Here is a 27,708-nt window from a genome sequence, read left to right as displayed (position 1 = left end):
CAGAAGAATGTATTTCACTACAAATTCTCAATGAATAACAGAGAATATCAGCTTTAATTGAGCCATGCAATCCATAGAAACACACTATTACTTACATATCCGAACCACAAATTTAGTTCATCAGTTTGTGCACAGAGAGCAGCAAGAGTTGTATAATTTGCATAGGGATAATTTCAACATTGCAAGATAATGTTGAATTTTATAGTACAATTTGTTTTCATTCTAAAAATAGATTTATGTCAATGCTTACTCAGTTCAATCTTGGGAGTTTGAAATTCTCTTTGAATAACCAAACTATTAATAAAGCTGTAACAGGTGCCAAGATGGCGGCTCGGTTAAGAAAGTTGATAACAAAAAGACATTTCTAACCTATACACACCACTTTACTCTTGTTTAACCCCATGAGAACTACCTGCCGATAGGTCAAAAAGAAGTTTTCATTATCAATTGACCAAACAGCAACATTGTTAGAATAATTTCACCACACAAAAAAAATTGAGGTGAATTATTTGCAAAGCTCCATTCTGATTGGTGATTAAAGTGAAAATATCATGTAATTGACCAATCAGAGGCAATGTTAGATCGGCAGGTAGTGCTCAGGATGACAAATGACTTTCTATTATAAAACAATGTATGTATACACCACTTACGGGTACTGCACAATAATACTGCACCATATAAACCTTGTACACCATTACATCACTAATAGACTTGGTCATGTAAGTACACCTGTAAGCAGGTACTATGAATGGACCAACAGCCAAAATGTTCACAAAGAAACGTGGGACCAACTAGAGCTTGAGACCAAAACAAATACTAATTTCATCATCCACAAAATATAACCTTGTGTACAGTGAGTGAACTTAGCCACCAGAGATGATGTCAACATTATAACCCCCTTTCTGTCTTCAAACAATTCTGAATTTGCTGTAGAAGTAACATAATTAATCGGATTAACTACCATAGCAATAGAGGAATACAATTTTGAATATATTGCCCTGCACTACAACATTCACACAGTGACATCGCCCCGATATCTTCATAGTAGAAATCGCCATGGTAGGTTGAATCCACAGCCACACATGGCTATTTTATTCGGACCTTATGAGATGCATATTATTAGCGAAGTGACCTGACTAAGGCTATGACAATATAACGGGTAATTGATTTCTCGCTGTGTGAGCAAGCTTGTATACGACATTGCGGTCAATGGTTAATATACTGTCTCCACTTGAGTGAGTGCCGCTATAGCCTGCTGCGCGCTGTAGTCCATAGGCCTACAGGACCAACGCAATATAAAATTGAGAGTTTTGGTCAAATTTTGAGTTCAAAGCGCACGGCCAATTTTCAAAGCGCACGCTAACAACTATAATATCTGTTCAACACATATTTTCAAGTGTATGAGACCACATCTGGTTTCTTGAGAAAAATTCATTTACGGGAGATATTCATCATTTTCTAACCCACTATCCGAAGATTTTATTTTCGTCTGATATCAAAATCGTGCATAGTAATTCACATGTATCGATCCCGTGTATTCATTTTAATGTCTCTGCTGCACCAAATAATTATTAGCCAGGCGATGTCGGTGTGATTCACATGGTACCTATGAATTGATGTCAAAGAAAGGCTGATCACTCGCACATGTGAAATTAGTATCTTTGAAAAGAGCGGTATTGTATTCAATCTATGTTTGCTGACATACACAGGTGATTAGCGTAATCTGCTTGTAATGCAGGGCAATCTACTCAAAAATTGTATTCCTCTATTGCTATGGTACCGGTAGTTAATCCGATTATTACATCACTTCTACATCGAATACTGTACTAGTGCCTATTTTTAACAGGGTTTTATTTCCGTGAAATTCGCCAATCCCGATACAACCATGAAATTAGAGACATGCGAAATGTTTAATAATGAATTGCATGTATGGGGCAGGATTGAGCAACCGCCAAATTAAGACATCGTTGAATGTTGAATTTGAACAATTTCAATATGCAAAAATATTGGTTTATGAAGTAACACCTTCCTGGAAAGATAATTAACAGTCTATAGTCCCGGACAGAAATAAACTCGGAAAGTTAAGTCTGAAGTCATCCTTGACTGGGGTGTCAAGTTACTGTATTCAAATACTGTGTATCGGCAAGACAGCCAATCACAGCCAGCTTCTACTTTGACTGACAGGTGATCTATGAGGTCAGATGCAACAGATTTATCTTTGCCAGCAACTATAGATTATCTTAGGATATAAGTGTAAGCTTGGGAATGACATCATTGTGATGACTGCATACTGACAAATAGCAACCATCTACAAACCATCCCACATCGCATCACTTTGTATTATTTGACCATAGAGGGCAACGTTTTTTGAAAGTGAACAGCATTTATTGTTTTGGTCGGTACTCGTGCTCAGCGAATCGCATAGAGTGCTTCATATGTTAGATAGGGACCAGGGTTGTAGCTACAGTGGGCAGCAGAGCCCACCACTCAGTTTTAGAGCCCAAGTCCAAAATTGCACAATTTTGTTGAAATAGTCAACAATTTGATCAATTTTGACAACAAATGGCCAAATATGCAAGATTTTCATCAAATGCCATCCAACACTAAAAATGTCCTAGCTACAACCCTGATAGGGACCGGTTATAGTATTATTTATTTGGTATTATGCAAATATCGCAATGATAAAGGGATAATCCTTTTGTTGACCTTGAATTTGGTTGTCATGACATATCAAGACCCTGCATAAATACTATCTATTGAAATGTATTGTAAGCATTGTTTACTCATGTACATGTTCATACTTATAGTATGACATTTAGTAGTAATTTCAACATATTATGACAATATTTTCTCAAAATTTGGTACAATATCTTTCCAACAATATACACATATCAAATGGGGCTATTTGAAATCCACACACCCCTGAATGGGTGACTCCATTTGAAATCTACACCTTGTCTTCCATAGGGGTGTATGGATTTCAACTGGGACAGCCCAATATGCATAATAGCAAGACATGTTCATACAATATTTAGATCCACACATTTCGTCTCCATTATGAAAAATAAAAGAACAAAAAAGTTCATGAAGACAAAATTTGCACATAGCTGCACTCAATTTTACATATATATAATATATTCATTTTATAAAAACATCAAATTGGTGCATATATAATCTTTTCTCTTTCTTTTTTTTATTCACATGTGCATGTTTGAATAACAAAACATATATATAGATATATTTAGGAAGCCACTCTCAGCATTCTGTTACCTTACACACCGGTCCATTCATTGTACCATTCACAGGCATAGTAACGTATCCATTCATTGCACCCCGCCCCTCTTTCCTTGTGGGTGTCCCGCACCTGGGGCTTTCTCCCGATGCTCCCGATAACTTATCCCCTTCATCATCTTCATCCTCTTCCTCGTCAAGTATCGACACCTGCTCTAGTTCGGGAGGCAAAAGCGTCTCGTGTTGGTCAGGTGGTTGCCGCGCTTCTTCGTGATAGAAGGAATTTTTTGCAAAGTTTGGTGAGAGCATGCCTGTGTTCTCTAGTGTGTGAAGGATATCAAAGAATGTCGGCCGCATCTTATCGTTGTACTGCCAGCACTGCAACATTAATTCATGTCTGAAATGAAACAATTATTGTCAAACAATTACCTTTCCATTTTCAGAATGCACTTTAAGTAAATATTTAAAAATTGAGTTTAGCACACTACGTCCAATCAAATCTTTCAAATATGATGCAATGACCATGTGACCAATGGGCTAATCCATTTGAAATCCACACCCCCACTAAGCTGAGGAAGACTAATATAAAATGTGTGCTAAATATTGATCCCAACAGCGGGTTATAGCTAGGCAAATTTTAGTGCTGGGTGAAATTGATATGAAATGGTAAAAAATTTGAAATTTTGATAAGAATTGCTAATTTTTATACTTATTGTTCATTGATTTTGAAACATTTGAGACTGGAGTGCCGGGTATTTGGGCTCAAAATGTGACACGATCTGGTCCATGGGGGCCAAAGGCGGTAAATTTGAAACTGAGATAAAGGCAAAAATATGGAGTAAAAAACAATAAAATACATAAGATAATAGACATAAAAAAAAATCACAACTTTAGAACCAAGTATGCTAGACCTTTGGTGTTTTCAGTAAATGATAGCCTATTGTATGTATAATGTAATAATTACAGTAAAAATGCCTCCTTTGGCCCCCACGGACCAGATCGTGTCACAAATTAACTTGAGTGCCAGGTGGAAATTAAGAGTGCCGGGCGGGACCGCCTGCTACCAACCATAACTACAACCCTGCCCAACAGTTCATTAAAGACTGCATTATGGCATGGACATTAATTTGAACTTGTGAATTTGTTAATCTTAAACTATCATTCTGCGGCTAATATGCAAAAAACAAAACAAAATGATGTTGTTTATTTTTTTACAATATTACTTCTCCTTTTAAATGTAAACATACTTGTTGTATGCAGTTTACATACAGACACTTACAAGTTATCTGGTGTTCCTTCTCTCTTTGGTAGAATCCTGCCACTCTTGATATACTCCCCTGCTTCCTCATTGGAATAGCCTTGATATGGCAGCTCACCTAATGTGGAGATTTCCCAAAGTAATATGCCATACGACCTGTAACATAAATCAATCAATAAATATTCTCATTGGAACAACCTAAATATGGCAACTCATCTGTCAAGATGCCATACAACCTGCAACATATACCAATCATTGAATCGGTTTGAAAATTATTACGCCATTCGACTTGTGGGTAAAATCGACCAATGAAACAATAATTCCTAACTCAAATTGAGCTTAACCATCAATTGTTGATGGGCTTGAATCACAGCAGAAAAGTTGCTATAATCAGAAATGCCACTTGGTGTTGTTAAAATTGCTTGAAAACATGGAAAAATCCTGAAAATGCACTCTTTACATTTTTTTTTGCACAGCAAAAATTTCCTGAAATAAGTAAATTGTCTTTAAAATTTCCTGAAAGTAGGACATTTCCTGAAAAGTAATATCTCTGTATAATAAGCCTGTGATCATCAGACGTAGTTACAAAATTCAGCTACAACTTGGTCATAGTCATCCATTTCCTGTTCACCCCATACTAATATACAGCATTTGTTATACTTGAAGTCATTACATTACATTCCTATTAAAATTGTCAAATACACATTTTACTTGAACATATCTGATACTCACCATACATCTGAGCTGCATTGGAAAACGCCATCTTTGACCGACTCAGGTGCCATCCAACGTATTGGTAGCATCCCGCCTCGCTCCTTGCGATAATAGTCAGACTGGTAGATATCACGAGCAAGACCAAAATCTATGGGGTTACAAAAAGATGAAAATGAATGAGTTAGTTACAAAACATTTCTTCTTTATTGGCAAAATATTCATATAATGCCCCCTCCATGAATCACTTGATGCATAAATAGACTCCCATTATTGTCAACACAAATGACACATCATGGTCTTCTTTTGTTCCCTGAAGCTGAGAACTAATGAATGATCATCTGGGTTCATACATTATGATCAAGCAACATGTTTGGGCTATGGTAATTATATATTTTTTTTAAATTAAAAAACCTGACCGACCCTCTCCCCACAGATACTGAAAGGACAAACAAACTCTTTTTTTATCCCTTACCAACATAACGCAACTTACCGGCTACTTTGCATGTGCCTTCCTCCGACACCAGACAATTTCTGGCCGACAAATCTCTGTGTACATATTTATGAGCTGCTAAAAAGGCCATACCATCTGCTACTTCTGCAGACATATTGACAATCTCTTCCAGAGTTGGTGGATACTTTCTTTCATTCAGCTGCACCAAGAAAAACATCAAATACAAAATAATGTTCTTAAAGGAAGGTGACCTGATATATTTGGAAAATTTAATTCTTTAAAACTTATGTATAACATAAACGTTGTCCCTTTCAAGCATTCATGCAAAAAGATCATGTAAATGTTCATTGTAAATGTGACTAATTCTTCATGGAATTACTGACATTTAATACAGCATAAAATTGGTAGTCTACAGTGTTTTTATTAATGATACTCATCATGATATCAAATAAGAGATCATATTTTCTCATTAACATACTGAAATTAGGAGTTCCAAATCGGTGTATTTACGAAGATATCATCAAAAAACTGCTGAATTAGTCAAAAATGTGGTATACCATATTTGAGACTAATTGTGCAGTTTTTTGATGATTTCTTTGGAAATATACCGATTTGGAACGCCTAATTCAATATGTTAATATGAGCTTTCACCTGATATCAAAATCTGCATTTTGATCGGGTAAAGTTGGGGATGAGGCTGTCAATCAGGTCACCCACCTTTAACAAAGGTAATGTCAGCTTTCCTTTTCAAAACCTGAATTATCCACCACAAAGACCCTGTGTCTTAATTTGTTACTATCAATTCTGAATTTCCTATCATCCGTACATATGAGGAAAGAGCTTTTCTTTGCCTTTGTACCTGAGACGAATATTATATTCGTGTACAATATAAAAAGGTTCACCTCAAGTTCGGTAGTGATGAATGCGTGCATTTCACTGGTTGCAGTATCACACATAGAGAGTTTCTACTGTGCTCTTAAGAACATTGATATCTTTATCCCCACTTTAGGATTGTTCTTGGATTCTTTTAAATTTGGGATTTTAGGGTTTATTCCCTAAAAGATCTGAAATCACAGAGGCATAAGGAGCTGGTTCTTACCGGTAAATCTGCTTGGTTTTCAGGCCTTCTAGCTCTGAGCCAATTCTTGAGATCTCCCTGCGCCATGAATTCCATGATAACGTATGTTGGTTGTCCCTTCGATACCACACCAAGAAGGCGTACAACATGATGAGCAGTAATAGATCTGTAAAGGTACCATACAAACAGTTACATAACATTACTAAAAACAAACTTGGTGAGAAGGTACCACAGCCCACTCAGCTAACCCCATTTGAAATTCATACTACCTGGGTGGAAGATTAAGGTTATGTCTTCCATAGAGGGGTGTATGGATTTCAACTCCAAGGCAATGCCATTTGAAATTCACAAGATTAAGGTCACATCTTCCATAGGGATGAATGGATTTCAACTGGAATTGCCCATTGTGAGCAGGAACAAACAAATGATGATAGTATTGATACAGCTATTATTTAGTAGAGTTTTACAATAACAATTATTGTTTGTCAAACCCAGTACTTGACATATTACAGCACACTTTTATGCCCAACTTCAAGTGTTTTCAGTTTGTTGAAACACCCACTGAAATAATTACGGTCTTTCCCTGAGTTTCACCTTTTTAATTCTCGGTATGTTCCACAGTAACACATCCATAATTAATTTTCAATACAAACAATCTTGTGCCCACATTACCATTTTTTCAATACAAACAATCTTGTCTCCTCATTGCCATTTCAATTCAAACAAAAAACATGTTTGTTATTGCAAGATATTATTGCCACTTGACCACAAAAATAACCTATTTGAATGCTATTAAACTACTTGAATGCTATTAAACTATTTACATAATAGTTGAATCATGAAAATATTTATACAGACTGAGAACTTCAATGGACATAGAGTGAGCATAATCCATACACCCCCTTATGGAAGACACGACTCAAACAAGGGCAGGGATGCCAATGGGTTGTGAAAAAAAATCTGAAAGTTGCGAACGTAGGGATCGAAGCGACCGAAGTCTCGCCCCAACGGGGCCCGTTTAAGCCAGAGGGTTTCTACACATTTTACACTGCAGGAGACACCATTTCTGAGTTGAATGTAATTTTTTTTTAGAAAATCAGATTTTTTTTGGAAAAATACAAAAAAATCGGAATTCCGATTAAAATCGGAAGATTGGCATCTCTGAACAAGGGGTGCAGATTTCAAATTAATGGACTCACCCATTCAGGTAATCCCATTTGAAATTCACACTCCCTGTGTGTAAGATTAAGGGTGAATTTCAAATGGAACAGCCTAATGCATCAGTGGCGTAGCGTGGGTCATTACATTGGGCCTGGGGGGCCACCGACCATGATTGGGGGAGGGCACAAGCCATTTTTCGGCAATATTCCTATGTTCCTATTTCCCCGTGCCCCTATGACGCTACGCCACTGCAATGCATTACTTTTACATCATAATAAGGCCCCCAAAAAAAGTCTGGCTCAGACACATTTGCTAAAAAAGCTGAGTGTTATGCTTTTTTTTTTTTTTTAAGATAATGAGCTATGCGATAATATACATACACAATGAATAGTTTTGTTTGTCTCTTTTACAATCATGGTGAAATGTGTACAGAAAAATAACAACCAAACTGCAAAAAACAAAACAAAATTGGATCGCGATACGACACTGAAAATATCAACAACAAAAATTGAACATATGGACCAAAAAAAAGAATTATACGGCCAACGTGTAGCGCTAAGCGCTAAATTGGAGTTCACATAGCAATGCTCGCGGGTGTCTGAGACAGGCTTTTTTTCAATGTGACTATCTTGATCTATATGGCCTAGCACTTATAAAATAATTACATGATATGTGGCATAGTTTTCATCCGTATCAGCACAAAACATTTTAAATGATTTATTTGTTAATCAGAATAAACCTTTGAAATCTCTCATTATATGTGCAGTATATTCATCACGTAAAAGAAGTTTCCATTAATGGGAGTCAATAAACTGTATCTCCGTCATTCATTAGAACAAATCAAAGAGCGATTGAAACAAATAAGGTATCAAAATGTTCATTACATAATTGGGCTTCTTTTTGACATTTCAGTATGAAAATACAATGTAGGTTTTGAATTATTTTGTTCCGAACAATGAGGGAAACAAATAAGGTATCAAAATGTTGAGTACATAATTGGGCTTCTTTTTGACATTTTAGTATGAAAACACATTGCATAGGTTTTGAATTATTTTGTTCTGAACTATGAGGGAAACAAATAAGGTATCAAAATGTTCATTATATAATTGGGCTTCTTTTTGACATTTCAGTATGAAAACACAATGCATAGGTTTTGAATTCTTTTGTTCCAAACTATGAGGGTAGTTACTTTCTGTGGTATGTTCAGTGAGTAATCCTCTCATCTGATTGGTTAAAGTATGTAAAACGGTGTTATTTTGGAGATACTTGTCACACCATGTTGACAGTAGCAGACCAGTAGCGCATATTTTGATCACCTTTACTTTGAGAGGATACTTACTTCATTACCGAGGCCTCATTTAGGAATTCTATTCTGTCTCTTATAGAGGCGTTAGCCTGGACTGATTTGACAGCTACTTTAGAGATGGGTTCATCCGGTAATATGCCTTTAGCCAATCCTTCATATACCATTCCGAAGCTGCCTTTGCCAAGCTCATGGATAATTTCCAAGTGATCGCGTGGGAACTCCCACTCATCAGCGACATACACTGTAAGAATAGCAAATATTGATTCACATGTCAATAATTGTCCATAAATTGTTTGAAAAATCTAAAAATTTTGCCTTTGGGAAGAAGGAACATATTTCAAGGGTGCAATCAATTTTTTGAGCTCCTCATTTTACAAAATAACAATATTTTATTCTCTTATAAAGGTGTGGTCTGATTTTCCATGTTCTGTTTTCTATCTGAGATTGAAGCCTACCATTAAAACAATGTTCCCAAATTTAGAGTTGTATTGCTCCAGTGGTTTTGAAATCAGAAGTAAAAACGTGTATAACAATACCCCATACATAAGATATATGTAAGTTCCGGTGTGGTAACCACAAATTAAGAATTTCAAAATTCTTTTTATGAGAATGTCATCTTTAGAAGCCTGTAAACGACTTGTTCTGGGTTTATGGGAGTGGGTTACTTACATATATTACATGCACAAAAATTACCACATTTACATTTATCATATCACTCTTTACAGTACAGGCATATGGTCTTTTTTGTACTGCCACCTGTCCTGATGCTGATAGATACACCCCCATAACCCCCTCCACCTACATCTATCTATAAAATACTCACTATCATTGGTACTCATGTACTCTGGGTTGACCGACGCATATAGTACACCATCAGGCATGTGGTCTTTTTTGTACTGCCACCTGTCCTGATGCTGATAGATACACCCCCATAACCCCCTCCACCTACATCCATCTATAAAATACTTACTATCATTAGTACTCATGTACTCTGGGTTGACCGATGCATACAGTACTCCATCAGGCATGTGGTCTTTCTTGTACTGCCATCTTATGAAGAAAACAACAAATAGAACGAGCACTGCGACCAAGACGACACACACAGCTATGGTAGTTCCCATGGCTCCCATTCCAGTTCCTGGTGAAGGAGTTGGATCTATGAAACACAACAAGAAATATGCATGTTAGAGACAGATATCATGTGTCTAGTTATAACAGAACTGGTGTTGGTGTGTGGATATTTTTTAGGGAAATCCAAAAATGAAAGTTTTAGTAATGGGCCATTCTAGTAAGTATCCACACCTCCACATTTCCTAGACTGTTTCCTCTCAATGCTAACTGGGAATTCCCATCATGAAAATGCCAAAAGGAGAACACCAAAACCTAAAGATGACAAAGAAGACAAGTGGGAATTCCCCATATAGCCATATAAATATTAATTCTAATATTATTCTTGCCATTACAGTTCAACCCATCTGGTAGGCATGTAAAGGTGCTTTTTGGAGATATTCTATATTGAAGCGTACAAATGTTTTGGTTCTTCTATGCTTGCTCTATTGCGCCTGATTAACTTCCATTCTTTTAGAGTTCTACGGTTGAATGCATGTTTAAACAATCCATTGAAGTATGTGATCTTCGGCTTGGATTGTTCAGGATGGACAGGTAACCCTGGCAAGCTTTCTGAATGGTTGGGAGTCTTGCAAATCTGAGATGTACACCTTACATTTTGGGCTGAGATATCAAATCACACTGTTAATGCAGTAAGTGGCTTGGGAAATCCCAGGTAGTATTGGGAAATTCCCATATATTCTGGAAAATTTTGTAATCTTTGGTGGTGAAAAATAATAACCCATTCTCTGTAAAATTGTATTCAGTTCTTACTAGCTAGGAAGTCTGGTACTTGAAATATCTTTGATTCTGTCCGTGGTCCGCTGCCAGCCAATGTGATGGCTCTGATGCGTGCTGTGTAGTTCCCTGGCTCCATATTGGCTAATTCATAGCCACGATAGCGTTGGTATTCATTGATATTGACACATTCTACCATTTGATGATCATCTGATGAGGTCATCTGTTAATGAGAAAACACATACTTTTCTTAACCCCCTGAGCACTACTTGCCGATTTAACATTTCCTCTGATTGGTCAATTACATGATATCTTCATTTTAATTACCAATCAGAATGGAGCTTTGCAAATAATTCACCCCAATTTTTTGTGTGGTGAAATTATTCTAACAATGTTGCTGATTGGTCCAATTGATAATGAAAACTTCTTTTTGGCCAATCGGCAGGTAGTTCTCATGGGTTTAAACATTTGCTGATATTATCATTATGTTGATGTATCAGCCGCAGACAAGACAATCGTTGGAGTTCAACACTCACACACTGGACACCTTACGGGAGGAAACAAAACAGAGGACACCGAAGGAAGTGATGGAGGAACAAGCTAAAACATTACTGGGGAGAAGTGAATTGGCACCAACAAGCACAAAACAAAGATACATGGAGACATTATGCCTTCATCCTGCAGTTAAGTGCAGGTGAGCTTTTCTCTCTCTCTCTCTGTCAGGTGGCGCTGTGTAGCGCTGCTGTGGTCTTCACAAGAGTACGCCAAGAGTGAGCTTAGAATTTTAAAATGTGACAATTTATCAACTCACCCCGTTACCAAGTGTATCTTCATTTTCTACAACAGGTAAAGCTGTAACCTCCTTTTTGGTAAAATAGCTGTCGTCAATCTTTGCATACTCCACTTCATATATGATGACAATTCCATTTGGATTGGGTGGCTCCTTCCACGAGATAAGCACTCGTCTATCTTTTGGGTCCGATGAGAGTTCTGCAATCGACACATCTGTAATGCTGTCTGCTTCCACTAAAGAGGCAAATCAAAACAGAATTTTGTGTTTATTTTAGGCATCACTATGGACCACAATAGCCTCATACCAATGGCATAGTTCAATAACCTCAATTAAACAATCAAAGTATAAAATTTGACCTCCAGCTGGAGAGTATGAGTTTTTGTACCCAAATTTTCAAAGGTCATTCAATGAATGTTCAAATGTATTGGGGTTAAAGAACTGTGCCCTGATAGATGAGCATGTAGTGGATCCTAGTGCATGTTTCAACGGGTTGGGATATTCCAGTTGAAATCCATACACACCCCTATGGAAGACATGGAGTTAATCTCACAAATAGGGGGTGTAGATTTCAAATGGAGTCACCCATTCAGATAACCCATTTTAAAATTATTGCATCAATTAGCATATTCAGAGATATTCTTGTCTGATTAATTTGATAACCAGGCAGGTTTGGTTCACCCCGGAAGAACTGCTCTGGCGGGCTTCCTCTTCAAGAGGGAAGGTGTAAGAACAATAACTTGCATTGTGTGGTATGGTTCACAAACCAGATGAACAGATTTTTTTTTAAAAAGTGTAATCACTTGGTTCCATACACTTTAATTTAAACACATATTACTGCAGATCCAATTCAGTATTACCAGGCTATACCTGAACTTTTTTTGGCCATTCACCAGCTGGGTCAGCAAAAGTTTGCTATGAGAAAAAAAATATTGCCCAGCATACTTTTATCACAATGATTAAAAAGTTCCACCTGTAAGACACATGGTTCCTCTTGATATGTTACCCACAGGACAGAAGATTTCACCCGTCACTTGTGTGCGTGGGTATTACGGTAACTACTACTTACGTTCTGGTATGGTCCTGCCGAAGATGACTGACTTTTTGCCACATTCCGCGTTATGACAAGCAAATACTTCAATCCTGTATTCCACAAAATGCTCAAGATTCGCCAACTCAATGGACGCGTCATCATCAGGATTGGTGACATTCACACGCTCAGTGTAAAAAGGATTCTGAATTGGTGTTGATGTGTTCAAGACTGGTGGCTTAGTTGTGTTTGCAGACGTTGGCACGGAAATAATGGTAGTGTTACCATTGCCATTTTTCCCACCTGTGACCCCATCGTTAGCATTTTCATTTTCTGGGACATCACGGCGACGACGCCTTGCATCTGGCCTGTTTCAATTTAGAAGATAATGTTTTGTTAGTAAAAGTTTTACAATGCAAAAGATAATTTGCACACACACACATGAATATGAGCACAAAGTGGGAAGTAATATCAAAATAATACAAATAGCATGAAAATTCCTATCCAACTTGCCCAGACCAAGATGATAGTGGAATCCTAAACAATCACCACACATATACTTGTGTGCATGTGCAGGGTACTCTAATAATAAGGTTCAAACAGAGCAGAACAGACATAAACATTCTCACAACAAACAAACCAACTAAGTTTTATTTTCTTCTCCGATTATAACTAACCTACAGGCCTAGAAATTATGATTTTCCTGTAAAGATAGCCAAATTTACCACAAAGACAGAAACATTCTCCATAATTTTGTGTGTATTTCTTTAATCGAGAAAACAAAACTTAATTTTTCTCCAAATCCCAAAATGTCAATGGAAGGCACTTCCTAGATTCCCGTTTGACCTATGACCTGAGATTACCCTCCTTTTTAACAGCGATATAACACGAGGGGTTGGTAAATACCCTGAATGCTTGCTGTGGCATCAAAGACTTTACATTTTAAACATTAAACTATTCCGGAAATTTTCTGAAAAATTACAGCTCTCTTAATAAAATCACTAAATTAATCTGAAAAATGTTGGCCTTTACAGAGCAATCAACTTAATTTATTGCAGAATACATTTGCAATTTAATTTTGATCGTTAGAATTGCCAATTAGCTGGAGGTGACATTTTTCAGTTCTATGCGTCATGTATCATTCATGTTTCAAAAAGAATCACAATTTTTGCAAACCTCAAAAGTGTTATTAAAACAAAAAAATATCATAAATGAACAAAAATGCAAACAAAACCCAGGAAGTGTCGCTCTCAAATAATACTTTGCTTATTGACATGCTTAGTTTTTTAACATGATAAACAGTTTACGTATCATCTAGTTTCACCACATTTACCAAATGTCAACACTCGGAAGCATTAAAACATACATATTTGACACACAAATAATGCTGTGCTCAGTCAGTTCTTATTAGAAGACAAATAATATGTCTCAGAGACATACTGTTTCTTGCCTAATGCGACGAAAAAAAGAAACTCTGCAAAAAACTACTTGAAGAAAAGTCTGTCCACCCTAGAACTAGTGTTGAACTTCAACTTCATAAAATTTGCTAAAACAAGAATGGCAAGTAAGTTACAGGTATTGCAACTCAATGTCCAGGTGTTTCCCCCCAATAGCATGCTACAAGTGCATAAAATTTGCAAGTATTGTTCCTTCTACCAAATCTGCTAAAAGCTTTAGTAAAAGTCCCTTGCAGATACAGGTATTTTACTTAAGGCTTGCAGAAAGCTGACCTGAACCTGGGTGTTAGATATAAATTCAGGGCCATTTTTGTATGAATAAAGAAAGAAAACAAAGTTCAAGGGGCATTTCCCCCGCTTCGCCCCCCCCCCCCAATGCTTTCACTCACAGAACCTGACTCTTATGTTGCAATTCATCATTATATTATCTTTTTTTTTTCTTCTTTAAATTACACTAAGCAGCAAAATTTGAATATCATGACCTTCACAATGACAAATATTTTCAACTTATTGGGCAAAAATAGACATCCGACAAACAAACAGAAAGTTGACTAATCTGACACAAAGTGAGCCTTAATTTCAATACTGTTTGTGACATGTTGTACTTTACATGTAGTGTCAAAGTATACTGATTGCAAATTTGCCTTACATAAAGCATTATAAAAGTCAGCATAGCAAGCATGTAATGAATGAGGTGACAGATAGCATCTCCTTAGAGACTTGCAAGGTATTACCATTAACCCAAAGAACACTACTGCCTTCCTTTCTTACACTGCAATTGATTGGTGAATTACAAGATATAAACCTCTGAGTAACCAATCAAAATGGAGCTTTTAGATATTTTATTTTAAAGTTTAATTCCCTTCAGTCCTGCTGACTATTCTTACCATATCCCTGATTGGCTCAATACATGATATATCCCTCTTTGTAACCAATCAAAATAGCTCTTTGTCACGATGCTTGACATAAAATTTCTGATTTCAAAATTTCAGATTTCCGCCGCCCAAAACAAAGTTACTTAATTCCCAAATGCCCCCACCATCCAAAAAGGTTTTGCTGCCACTACTGTGAACAATATGCCTAATCCGAAGCTATGTCTGATCCGATATAATACATAAATTACCAGTTTTGAGAGTGCCAGTGTACTGTCATTACACTAATGTTTCTTACATAAAGCATTACAAAATAGTACAACGACATATTGACATGATAAGCATGCACAACAGCATAGCAAGCAGGCTATATAAACAACCAAAACAGGCAAAGCAAATTGTAAATAGCATCTCCTCAGAGGCTTGTAAGAGTGGAAGTAGCATCTTATTTTGTCACTGTAAAAAATGGGCTATTCCAATTGAAATTTGTCATCCCCCCTCTGGACGATTTACGAAAAGCCTTTCACAGAGGCTGGAGGGAGCACATTTTTCGAATGAAATTGGATGGGGTTCATTATTTTGATACTCATATTCCCTGTATATGGCTTTATATATATCTTTCATGACTGGAGTATTTCAAATGGAAATTAACCAATTGTCTATTCTATTTGAAACCCATACTCCCTCTGTGCAAGACTAATCTTCCATGGGGAGGGTAGATTTCAAATGGAGTAGCCCAAGACAAGAGTTTGATTTCCATCTTGTTGTGATTGTACATAGTACACTTTGTAGTGCACTGACAAACAAACCAGGGTTGGCTCTAATCAAGAAAAAGTTCCATGTTTTTCAAAACTGAGACAAAGAAAAAATGTCGAACAATAAAACAAAACAGTGAGCTCCATAAAAATCCATCAATATTTCATAAAACGTATAGACATAGACTCCCAGCTACAAAGCACATTCAATCTTGTGTGCAGGCTAAATTATTCCACTTCTTCATCTTAATTTGCATTATTTTTGAAGAGAAATGGAAACAATTTTACCAAAATCAGAATATAAATCTTGGCGCTTGATTTTTTGTGTGTACAAAAACACAAACCATCTGATTAAATCAACAGAGATGATATGACTGCCGTTATATGTGAATTAAGGGGTTTTTTTTAACGGAAGCCAATTAGAGCGAAATTACTTCACACAAGGTAATGGGCATATTGTATAACAATATATACACACACAGAGGTTAATCCATCTCCTTTGTTATGCAATATGTATACAGCTTGGAGGTTAATCCATCTCCTTTGTTATGCAATATGCATACAGCTTAGAGGTTAATCCATCTTCTTTGTTATGCAATATGTATACAGCTTGGAGGTTAATGCATCTCCTTTGTTATGCAATATGCATACAGCTTGGAGGTTAATCTATCTCCTTTGTTATACAATATGCATACAGCTCGGAGGTTAATCTATCTCCTTTGTTATGCAATATGCATACAGCTTGGAGGTTAATCCATCTCCTTTGTTATGCAATATGCATACAGCTTGGAGGTTAATCCATCTCCTTTGTTATACAATATGCATACAGCTCGGAGGTTAATCTATCTCCTTTGTTATGCAATATGCATACAGCTTGGAGGTTAATCTATCTCCTTTGTTATGCAATATGCATACAGCTTGGAGGTTAATGCATCTCCTTTGTTATGCAATATGCATACAGCTCGGAGGTTAATCTATCTCCTTTGTTATACAATATGCATACAGCTTGGAGGTTAATCTATCTCCTTTGTTATGCAATATGTATACAGCTCGGAGGTTAATCTATCTCCTTTGTTATGCAATATGCATACAGCTTGGAGGTTAATCCATCTCCTTTGTTATGCAATATGTATACAGCTTGGAGGTTAATCCATCTCCTTTGTTATGCAATATGCATACAGCTTGGAGGTTAATCTATCTCCTTTGTTATGCAATATGCATACAGCTTGGAGGTTAATCCATCTCCTTTGTTATGCAATATGCATACAGCTTGGAGGTTAATGCATCTCCTTTGTTATGCAATATGCATACAGCTCGGAGGTTAATCTATCTCCTTTGTTATGCAATATGCATACAGCTTGGAGGTTAATCCATCTCCTTTGTTATGCAATATGCATACAGCTTGGAGGTTAATCCATCTCCTTTGTTATACAATATGCATACAGCTTGGAGGTTAATCCATCTCCTTTGTTATGCAATATGTATACAGCTCGGAGGTTAATGCATCTCCTTTGTTATACAATATGCATACAGCTTGGAGGTTAATGCATCTCCTTTGTTATGCAATATGTATACAGCTCGGAGGTTAATCCATCTCCTTTGTTATACAATATGCATACAGCTTGGAGGTTAATCCATCTCCTTTGTTATGCAATATGTATACAGCTCGGAGGTTAATCCATCTCCTTTGTTATGCAATATGCATACAGCTTGGAGGTTAATCTATCTCCTTTGTTATGCAATATGCATACAGCTTGGAGGTTAATGCATCTCCTTTGCTTGGAGGTTAATCCATCTCCTTTGTTATACAATATGTATACAGCTCGGAGGTTAATCCATCTCCTTTGTTATACAATATGCATACAGCTTGGAGGTTAATCCATCTCCTTTGTTATGCAATATGTATACAGCTCGGAGGTTAATCCATCTCCTTTGTTATGCAATATGTATACAGCTCGGAGGTTAATCCATCTCCTTTGTTATGCAATATGCATACAGCTTGGAGGTTAATCTATCTCCTTTGTTATGCAATATGCATACAGCTCGGAGGTTAATCCATCTCCTTTGTTATACAATATGCATACAGCTTGGAGGTTAATCCATCTCCTTTGTTATGCAATATGTATACAGCTCGGAGGTTAATCCATCTCCTTTGTTATACAATATGCATACAGCTTGGAGGTTAATCCATCTCCTTTGTTATGCAATATGTATACAGCTCGGAGGTTAATCCATCTCCTTTGTTATGCAATATGCATACAGCTTGGAGGTTAATGCATCTCCTTTGTTATGCAATATGCATACAGCTTGGAGGTTAATCCATCTCCTTTGTTATGCAATATGCATACAGCTTGGAGGTTAATCCATCTCCTTTGTTATGCAATATGCATACAGCTTGGAGGTTAATCTATCTCCTTTGTTATGCAATATGCATACAGCTCGGAGGTTAATCTATCTCCTTTGTTATGCAATATGCATACAGCTTGGAGGTTAATCTATCTCCTTTGTTATGCAATATGTATACAGCTTGGAGGTTAATCTATCTCCTTTGTTATGCAATATGCATACAGCTTGGAGGTTAATGCATCTCCTTTGTTATGCAATATGCATACAGCTTGGAGGTTAATCTATCTCCTTTGTTATGCAATATGTATACAGCTTGGAGGTTAATCCATCTCCTTTGTTATGCAATATGCATACAGCTTGGAGGTTAATCCATCTCCTTTGTTATGCAATATGCATACAGCTCGGAGGTTAATGCATCTCCTTTGTTATGCAATATGCATACAGCTTGGAGGTTAATCTATCTCCTTTGTTATGCAATATGTATACAGCTCGGAGGTTAATCCATCTCCTTTGTTATGCAATATGCATACAGCTCGGAGGTTAATCTATCTCCTTTGTTATGCAATATGCATACAGCTTGGAGGTTAATCCATCTCCTTTGTTATGCAATATGCATACAGCTCGGAGGTTAATGCATCTCCTTTGTTATGCAATATGCATACAGCTTGGAGGTTAATCTATCTCCTTTGTTATGCAATATGCATACAGCTCGGAGGTTAATCCATCTCCTTTGTTATGCAATATGCATACAGCTCGGAGGTTAATCTATCTCCTTTGTTATGCAATATGCATACAGCTTGGAGGTTAATGCATCTCCTTTGTTATGCAATATGCATACAGCTTGGAGGTTAATCTATCTCCTTTGTTATGCAATATGCATACAGCTTGGAGGTTAATCCATCTCCTTTGTTATGCAATATGCATACAGCTTGGAGGTTAATGCATCTCCTTTGTTATGCAATATGCATACAGCTTGGAGGTTAATCCATCTCCTTTGTTATGCAATATGCATACAGCTCGGAGGTTAATCTATCTCCTTTGTTATGCAATATGCATACAGCTCGGAGGTTAATCTATCTCCTTTGTTATGCAATATGCATACAGCTTGGAGGTTAATCCATCTCCTTTGTTATGCAATATGTATACAGCTTGGAGGTTAATCCATCTCCTTTGTTATGCAATATGCATACAGCTTGGAGGTTAATCTATCTCCTTTGTTATGCAATATGCATACAGCTTAGAGGTTAATCCATCTTCTTTGTTATGCAATATGCATACAGCTTGGAGGTAAATCTATCTCCTTTGTTATGCAATATGCATACAGCTTGGAGGTTAATGCATCTCCTTTGTTATGCAATATGCATACAGCTCGGAGGTTAATCTATCTCCTTTGTTATGCAATATGTATACAGCTTGGAGGTTAATCCATCTCCTTTGTTATGCAATATGTATACAGCTTGGAGGTTAATCCATCTCCTTTGTTATGCAATATGTATACAGCTCGGAGGTTAATCCATCTCCTTCGTTATGCAATATGCATACAGCTTGGAGGTTAATCTATCTCCTTTGTTATGCAATATACATACAGCTTGGAGGTTAATCTATCTCCTTTGTTATGCAATATGTATACAGCTCGGAGGTTAATCTATCTCCTTTGTTATGCAATATGTATACAGCTCGGAGGTTAATCTATCTCCTTTGTTATGCAATATGCATACAGCTTGGAGGTTAATCCATCTCCTTTGTTATACAATATGTATACAGCTTGGAGGTTAATCTATCTCCTTTGTTATGCAATATGTATACAGCTCGGAGGTTAATCTATCTCCTTTGTTATGCAATATGCATACAGCTTGGAGGTTAATCCATCTCCTTTGTTATGCAATATGCATACAGCTTGGAGGTTAATCTATCTCCTTTGTTATGCAATATGCATACAGCTTGGAGGTTAATCTATCTCCTTTGTTATGCAATATGTATACAGCTTGGAGGTTAATCCATCTCCTTTGTTATGCAATATGCATACAGCTTGGAGGTTAATCTATCTCCTTTGTTATGCAATATGCATACAGCTTGGAGGTTAATCTATCTCCTTTGTTATGCAATATGTATACAGCTTGGAGGTTAATGCATCTCCTTTGTTATGCAATATGCATACAGCTTGGAGGTTAATCTATCTCCTTTGTTATGCAATATGCATACAGCTCGGAGGTTAATCCATCTCCTTTGTTATACAATATGCATACAGCTTGGAGGTTAATCCATCTCCTTTGTTATGCAATATGTATACAGCTCGGAGGTTAATCCATCTCCTTTGTTATACAATATGCATACAGCTTGGAGGTTAATCCATCTCCTTTGTTATGCAATATGTATACAGCTCGGAGGTTAATCCATCTCCTTTGTTATGCAATATGCATACAGCTTGGAGGTTAATCCATCTCCTTTGTTATGCAATATGTATACAGCTCGGAGGTTAATCCATCTCCTTTGTTATACAATATGCATACAGCTTGGAGGTTAATCCATCTCCTTTGTTATGCAATATGCATACAGCTTGGAGGTTAATGCATCTCCTTTGTTATGCAATATGCATACAGCTTGGAGGTTAATCCATCTCCTTTGTTATACAATATGTATACAGCTCGGAGGTTAATCCATCTCCTTTGTTATACAATATGTATACAGCTTGGAGGTTAATCTATCTCCTTTGTTATACAATATGCATACAGCTTGGAGGTTAATCTATCTCCTTTGTTATACAATATGTATACAGCTTGGAGGTTAATCTATCTCCTTTGTTATACAATATGTATACAGCTTGGAGGTTAATCTATCTCCTTTGTTATACAATATGCATACAGCTTGGAGGTTAATCTATCTCCTTTGTTATACAATATGCATACAGCTTGGAGGTTAATCTATCTCCTTTGTTATGCAATATGCATACAGCTTGGAGGTTAATCTATCTCCTTTGTTATACAATATGCATACAGCTTGGAGGTTAATCTATCTCCTTTGTTATACAATATGCATACAGCTTGGAGGTTAATCTATCTCCTTTGTTATACAATATGTATACAGCTTGGAGGTTAATCTATCTCCTTTGTTATACAATATGTATACAGCTTGGAGGTTAATCTATCTCCTTTGTTATGCAATATGCATACAGCTCGGAGGTTAATCCATCTCCTTTGTTATACAATATGCATACAGCTTGGAGGTTAATCTATCTCCTTTGTTATGCAATATGCATACAGCTTGGAGGTTAATCTATCTCCTTTGTTATGCAATATGCATACAGCTTGGAGGTTAATCCATCTCCTTTGTTATGCAATATGTATACAGCTCGGAGGTTAATCCATCTCCTTTGTTATACAATATGCATACAGCTTGGAGGTTAATCTATCTCCTTTGTTATGCAATATGCATACAGCTTGGAGGTTAATCCATCTCCTTTGTTATGCAATATGTATACAGCTCGGAGGTTAATCCATCTCCTTTGTTATGCAATATGTATACAGCTTGGAGGTTAATGCATCTCCTTTGTTATGCAATATGTATACAGCTCGGAGGTTAATCCATCTCCTTTGTTATGCAATATGCATACAGCTCGGAGGTTAATCCATCTCCTTTGTTATGCAATATGTATACAGCTCGGAGGTTAATCCATCTCCTTTGTTATGCAATATGCATACAGCTTGGAGGTTAATGCATCTCCTTTGTTATGCAATATGCATACAGCTTGGAGGTAAATCTATCTCCTTTGTTATGCAATATGCATACAGCTTGGAGGTTAATCCATCTCCTTTGTTATGCAATATGCATACAGCTTGGAGGTTAATGCATCTCCTTTGTTATGCAATATGCATACAGCTTGGAGGTTAATCTATCTCCTTTGTTATGCAATATGCATACAGCTCGGAGGTTAATCCATCTCCTTTGTTATGCAATATGCATACAGCTCGGAGGTTAATCCATCTCCTTTGTTATGCAATATGTATACAGCTCGGAGGTTAATCCATCTCCTTTGTTATGCAATATGCATACAGCTTGGAGGTTAATCCATCTCCTTTGTTATGCAATATGTATACAGCTTGGAGGTTAATGCATCTCCTTTGTTATGCAATATGCATACAGCTCGGAGGTTAATCTATCTCCTTTGTTATGCAATATGCATACAGCTCGGAGGTTAATCTATCTCCTTTGTTATGCAATATGCATACAGCTCGGAGGTTAATCTATCTCCTTTGTTATGCAATATGTATACAGCTTGGAGGTTAATCCATCTCCTTTGTTATGCAATATGCATACAGCTTGGAGGTTAATCTATCTCCTTTGTTATGCAATATGCATACAGCTCGGAGGTTAATGCATCTCCTTTGTTATGCAATATGCATACAGCTCGGAGGTTAATCTATCTCCTTTGTTATGCAATATGTATACAGCTTGGAGGTTAATCTATCTCCTTTGTTATGCAATATGTATACAGCTTGGAGGTTAATCCATCTCCTTTGTTATGCAATATACATACAGCTTGGAGGTTAATGCATCTCCTTTGTTATGCAATATGCATACAGCTCGGAGGTTAATCTATCTCCTTTGTTATGCAATATGTATACAGCTCGGAGGTTAATCCATCTCCTTTGTTATACAATATGCATACAGCTTGGAGGTTAATCCATCTCCTTTGTTATGCAATATGCATACAGCTTGGAGGTTAATGCATCTCCTTTGTTATGCAATATGCATACAGCTTGGAGGTTAATCTATCTCCTTTGTTATGCAATATGCATACAGCTTGGAGGTTAATCTATCTCCTTTGTTATGCAATATACATACAGCTTGGAGGTTAATCTATCTCCTTTGTTATGCAATATGCATACAGCTTGGAGGTTAATCTATCTCCTTTGTTATGCAATATGTATACAGCTTGGAGGTTAATCCATCTCCTTTGTTATGCAATATGCATACAGCTCGGAGGTTAATCTATCTCCTTTGTTATGCAATATGTATACAGCTCGGAGGTTAATCTATCTCCTTTGTTATGCAATATGTATACAGCTCGGAGGTTAATCTATCTCCTTTGTTATGCAATATACATACAGCTTGGAGGTTAATGCATCTCCTTTGTTATGCAATATGCATACAGCTCGGAGGTTAATCCATCTCCTTTGTTATGCAATATGCATACAGCTTGGAGGTTAATGCATCTCCTTTGTTATGCAATATGCATACAGCTTGGAGGTTAATCCATCTCCTTTGTTATGCAATATGTATACAGCTTGGAGGTTAATCTATCTCCTTTGTTATGCAATATGTATACAGCTCGGAGGTTAATCTATCTCCTTTGTTATGCAATATGCATACAGCTTGGAGGTTAATCTATCTCCTTTGTTATGCAATATACATACAGCTTGGAGGTTAATCTATCTCCTTTGTTATGCAATATGCATACAGCTCGGAGGTTAATCTATCTCCTTTGTTATGCAATATGCATACAGCTTGGAGGTTAATCTATCTCCTTTGTTATGCAATATGTATACAGCTCGGAGGTTAATGCATCTCCTTTGTTATGCAATATGCATACAGCTCGGAGGTTAATCTATCTCCTTTGTTATGCAATATGTATACAGCTTGGAGGTTAATGCATCTCCTTTGTTATGCAATATGTATACAGCTCGGAGGTTAATGCATCTCCTTTGTTATGCAATATGCATACAGCTCGGAGGTTAATCTATCTCCTTTGTTATGCAATATGCATACAGCTTGGAGGTTAATCCATCTCCTTTGTTATGCAATATGCATACAGCTTGGAGGTTAATGCATCTCCTTTGTTATGCAATATGCATACAGCTCGGAGGTTAATCCATCTCCTTTGTTATGCAATATGCATACAGCTCGGAGGTTAATGCATCTCCTTTGTTATGCAATATGCATACAGCTCGGAGGTTAATCTATCTCCTTTGTTATGCAATATGTATACAGCTCGGAGGTTAATCCATCTCCTTTGTTATACAATATGCATACAGCTTGGAGGTTAATCTATCTCCTTTGTTATGCAATATGCATACAGCTTGAGGTTAATCTATCTCCTTTGTTATGCAATATGCATACAGCTCGGAGGTTAATCTATCTCCTTTGTTATGCAATATGCATACAGCTTGGAGGTTAATCTATCTCCTTTGTTATGCAATATGCATACAGCTTGGAGGTTAATCCATCTCCTTTGTTATGCAATATGTATACAGCTTGGAGGTTAATCCATCTCCTTTGTTATGCAATATGCATACAGCTTGGAGGTTAATGCATCTCCTTTGTTATGCAATATGCATACAGCTTGGAGGTTAATCTATCTCCTTTGTTATGCAATATGCATACAGCTTGGAGGTTAATCTATCTCCTTTGTTATGCAATATGCATACAGCTTGGAGGTTAATCCATCTCCTTTGTTATGCAATATGCATACAGCTTGGAGGTTAATCCATCTCCTTTGTTATGCAATATGTATACAGCTTGGAGGTTAATCCATCTCCTTTGTTATGCAATATGCATACAGCTTGGAGGTTAATGCATCTCCTTTGTTATGCAATATGCATACAGCTTGGAGGTTAATCTATCTCCTTTGTTATGCAATATGCATACAGCTTGGAGGTTAATCTATCTCCTTTGTTATGCAATATGTATACAGCTTGGAGGTTAATCTATCTCCTTTGTTATGCAATATGTATACAGCTCGGAGGTTAATCCATCTCCTTTGTTATGCAATATGCATACAGCTTGGAGGTTAATCCATCTCCTTTGTTATGCAATATGCATACAGCTTGGAGGTTAATCCATCTCCTTTGTTATGCAATATGCATACAGCTTGGAGGTTAATCTATCTCCTTTGTTATGCAATATGTATACAGCTTGGAGGTTAATCCATCTCCTTTGTTATGCAATATGCATACAGCTTGGAGGTTAATCTATCTCCTTTGTTATGCAATATGCATACAGCTTGGAGGTTAATCCATCTCCTTTGTTATGCAATATGTATACAGCTCGGAGGTTAATCCATCTCCTTTGTTATGCAATATGCATACAGCTTGGAGGTTAATCTATCTCCTTTGTTATGCAATATGCATACAGCTTGGAGGTTAATCCATCTCCTTTGTTATGCAATATGCATACAGCTTGGAGGTTAATCCATCTCCTTTGTTATGCAATATGCATACAGCTCGGAGGTTAATCCATCTCCTTTGTTATGCAATATGCATACAGCTCGGAGGTTAATCCATCTCCTTTGTTATGCAATATGCATACAGCTTGGAGGTTAATCTATCTCCTTTGTTATGCAATATGCATACAGCTTGGAGGTTAATCCATCTTCTTTGTTATACAATACACATGCTGTATAATTGTGTGAAGGAATTTCGGTCAAAATGACTTCCTGTAGAGAAAATCAAGGATCCACATATTGGAATAATACAGAGAGTAATTAATGTCCGGGTTACACCTTGATTTCACAAAAACCTGCACTTAAATGTGGAACTTACTTGCATATATACCGTGTGTCGAAAGTCCGTTCCGCCTATATTCCTACTTCCCCTGGAGCATAACCTCAATATGGAAGTACCCCCTCTGTTTATTTGCCTTTGGGCTACTAGCTGCAATGAACCTTAAGGCTCATTGCAGCGAAAAAAAAATATGTCGGCCGTTGTTCTAGAATTTAGAGCTAATTTTGTATGTTATGGCAGATTTCAAGGTCGGCAAACCTTGATTTTCAATAGAAAAACAACAATAACCGTGGTTTGCAGACTTTCGGAGGTTATCGGCCTTAAAAAGACAACAACTTTAAATAAATTGCTAAGTGACATTTATATTAATCCAAAACAATAACCATTAACAAATTAATATCAAATTAATTGTGTAAGTTTAATTTAAAGCATGTTAAAATGGTTTTCCTATGGGGGAGGAACGGACTTATGACACACGGTATAGGACACAAATGGGTCCACAGTTAAAGCTCACTCATGGGATGTACTCACATAGGACACAAATGGGTCCGCAGTTTAAGCTCACTCATGGAATATACTCACATAGGACACAAATGGGTCCGCAGTTTAAGCTCACTCATGGAATATACTCACATAGGACACAAATGGGTCCGCAGTTAAAGCTCACTCATGGGATGTACTCACATAGGACACAAATGGGTCCGCAGTTTAAGCTCACTCATGGAATATACTCACATAGGACACAAATGGGTCCGCAGTTTAAGCTCACTCATGGAATATACTCACATCCGCAGTTTAAGCTCACTCATGGGATGTAATTGACATTTGAGTATGATTTATTATTCATGAAACTGACAATTTTGAATAAGCATGGTTTCAAGCAATATGCTCCACATGATCAAAATTCTGGATTTGAGAGTATAGCCTATTTAACACATCAACTTTCTTTCTAGACCTTTTACCTTTCATGCAAGAGAAAAGAATTATGTTCAAGAGGGCAGCTCATCAAAACTATTTCCTTTTATAAAAATAGCAATAATAAATTTAAAAAATAAAAATAAAAATAAATCATGCTACAAAACTGTTTTAAGAGAGATAACAAAAGCAATACATTATTACTTAGTGAAATAGTTACTTATTTACGTCACAAATAAGCAAAATTGTGTTCAGATCTGGCAAGTGCAACAATAACTTCTCATGCTACTTGACATGATACAATGAAAGCAAGAATACAGACTTAAAAGTGAGAAAGCTAAAAGCTTGAAGATTTGCTTAAGCTATGCTAGGGTTACCATGGTGACGACGATGTGACTGATGGTCAACATACCAATTAGCGAATGCTAAATAGCATGTATGATAACATACCTAGTTCCAGGGAAGTAAATCCTTTTGTTTCAAAAATGAGTTAGAAGAAACAGAAGATGCAAAAAATGGAGCATACACATCACATATTAGTACAAATATATAGACAGATATATAGATAATTGATTATAAATATAGGCAATGGTTTTGGTTAGTAATGAAATCAGTCATTCCATAGATATACTCTCCCATAGTGGGAGGGAAATATGATAATGACACAGGCATTATAGAGAGTTTAGCATAGAATATTATTAAGTGAGTGGCACGCAGTTTAGTTAATTTATGCGAAACTTGTGACTTCACTAATGCGTGCATTCTAATTTAGCCACGATGCAGCGCTGAACCCAGGCAATTCTTCAACACATGTGACACTCATCTGGCTTTTATATGTCAGTGGTCACCATGAGCCAATTGTGGACAATGAAGTTTCCAACTTACCAAACATTTGATCAAGTACTATCATTTTTGTATGGTTTATCTTTACAAAAGTATTTCTAAACAAATTCATCCTGCTCAACGTGTCATAGAAACTGATACTTTTAAAAACGTTTAA

The 27,708-nt window shown here is 36.8% G+C and overlaps 1 protein-coding gene across 2 annotated transcripts in view; it reads right to left on the bottom strand.

Annotated features, from left to right (window-relative positions):
* Positions 1-1,534: 1,534 nt before the first annotated feature.
* The window catches only part of LOC140171210 (insulin-like peptide receptor), a 173,705-nt gene continuing 147,531 nt past the window's right edge, over positions 1,535-27,708 (bottom strand). The window contains exons 13-23 of one of the 2 annotated variants that reach the window (XM_072194423.1): positions 27,159-27,179; positions 12,904-13,232; positions 11,856-12,070; positions 11,081-11,267; positions 10,170-10,355; positions 9,233-9,440; positions 6,754-6,898; positions 5,694-5,853; positions 5,222-5,351; positions 4,511-4,645; positions 1,535-3,628 (exon numbers count right to left, since the gene is read on the bottom strand). In XM_072194423.1, coding sequence (XP_072050524.1) covers positions 3,256-3,628; positions 4,511-4,645; positions 5,222-5,351; positions 5,694-5,853; positions 6,754-6,898; positions 9,233-9,440; positions 10,170-10,355; positions 11,081-11,267; positions 11,856-12,070; positions 12,904-13,232; positions 27,159-27,179 — 2,089 coding nt within the window. In that variant the 3' untranslated portion in view covers positions 1,535-3,255. The remainder of the gene's footprint in view (positions 3,629-4,510; positions 4,646-5,221; positions 5,352-5,693; positions 5,854-6,753; positions 6,899-9,232; positions 9,441-10,169; positions 10,356-11,080; positions 11,268-11,855; positions 12,071-12,903; positions 13,233-27,158; positions 27,180-27,708) is intronic. The other variant, XM_072194424.1, reaches the window with a different exon arrangement.

Source organism: Amphiura filiformis, chromosome 15, assembly GCF_039555335.1.
Source record: "Amphiura filiformis chromosome 15, Afil_fr2py, whole genome shotgun sequence".
In the NCBI taxonomy this organism is placed as follows: domain Eukaryota; kingdom Metazoa; phylum Echinodermata; class Ophiuroidea; order Amphilepidida; family Amphiuridae; genus Amphiura; species Amphiura filiformis.
This window is presented reverse-complemented; position numbering and strand designations above follow the sequence as displayed.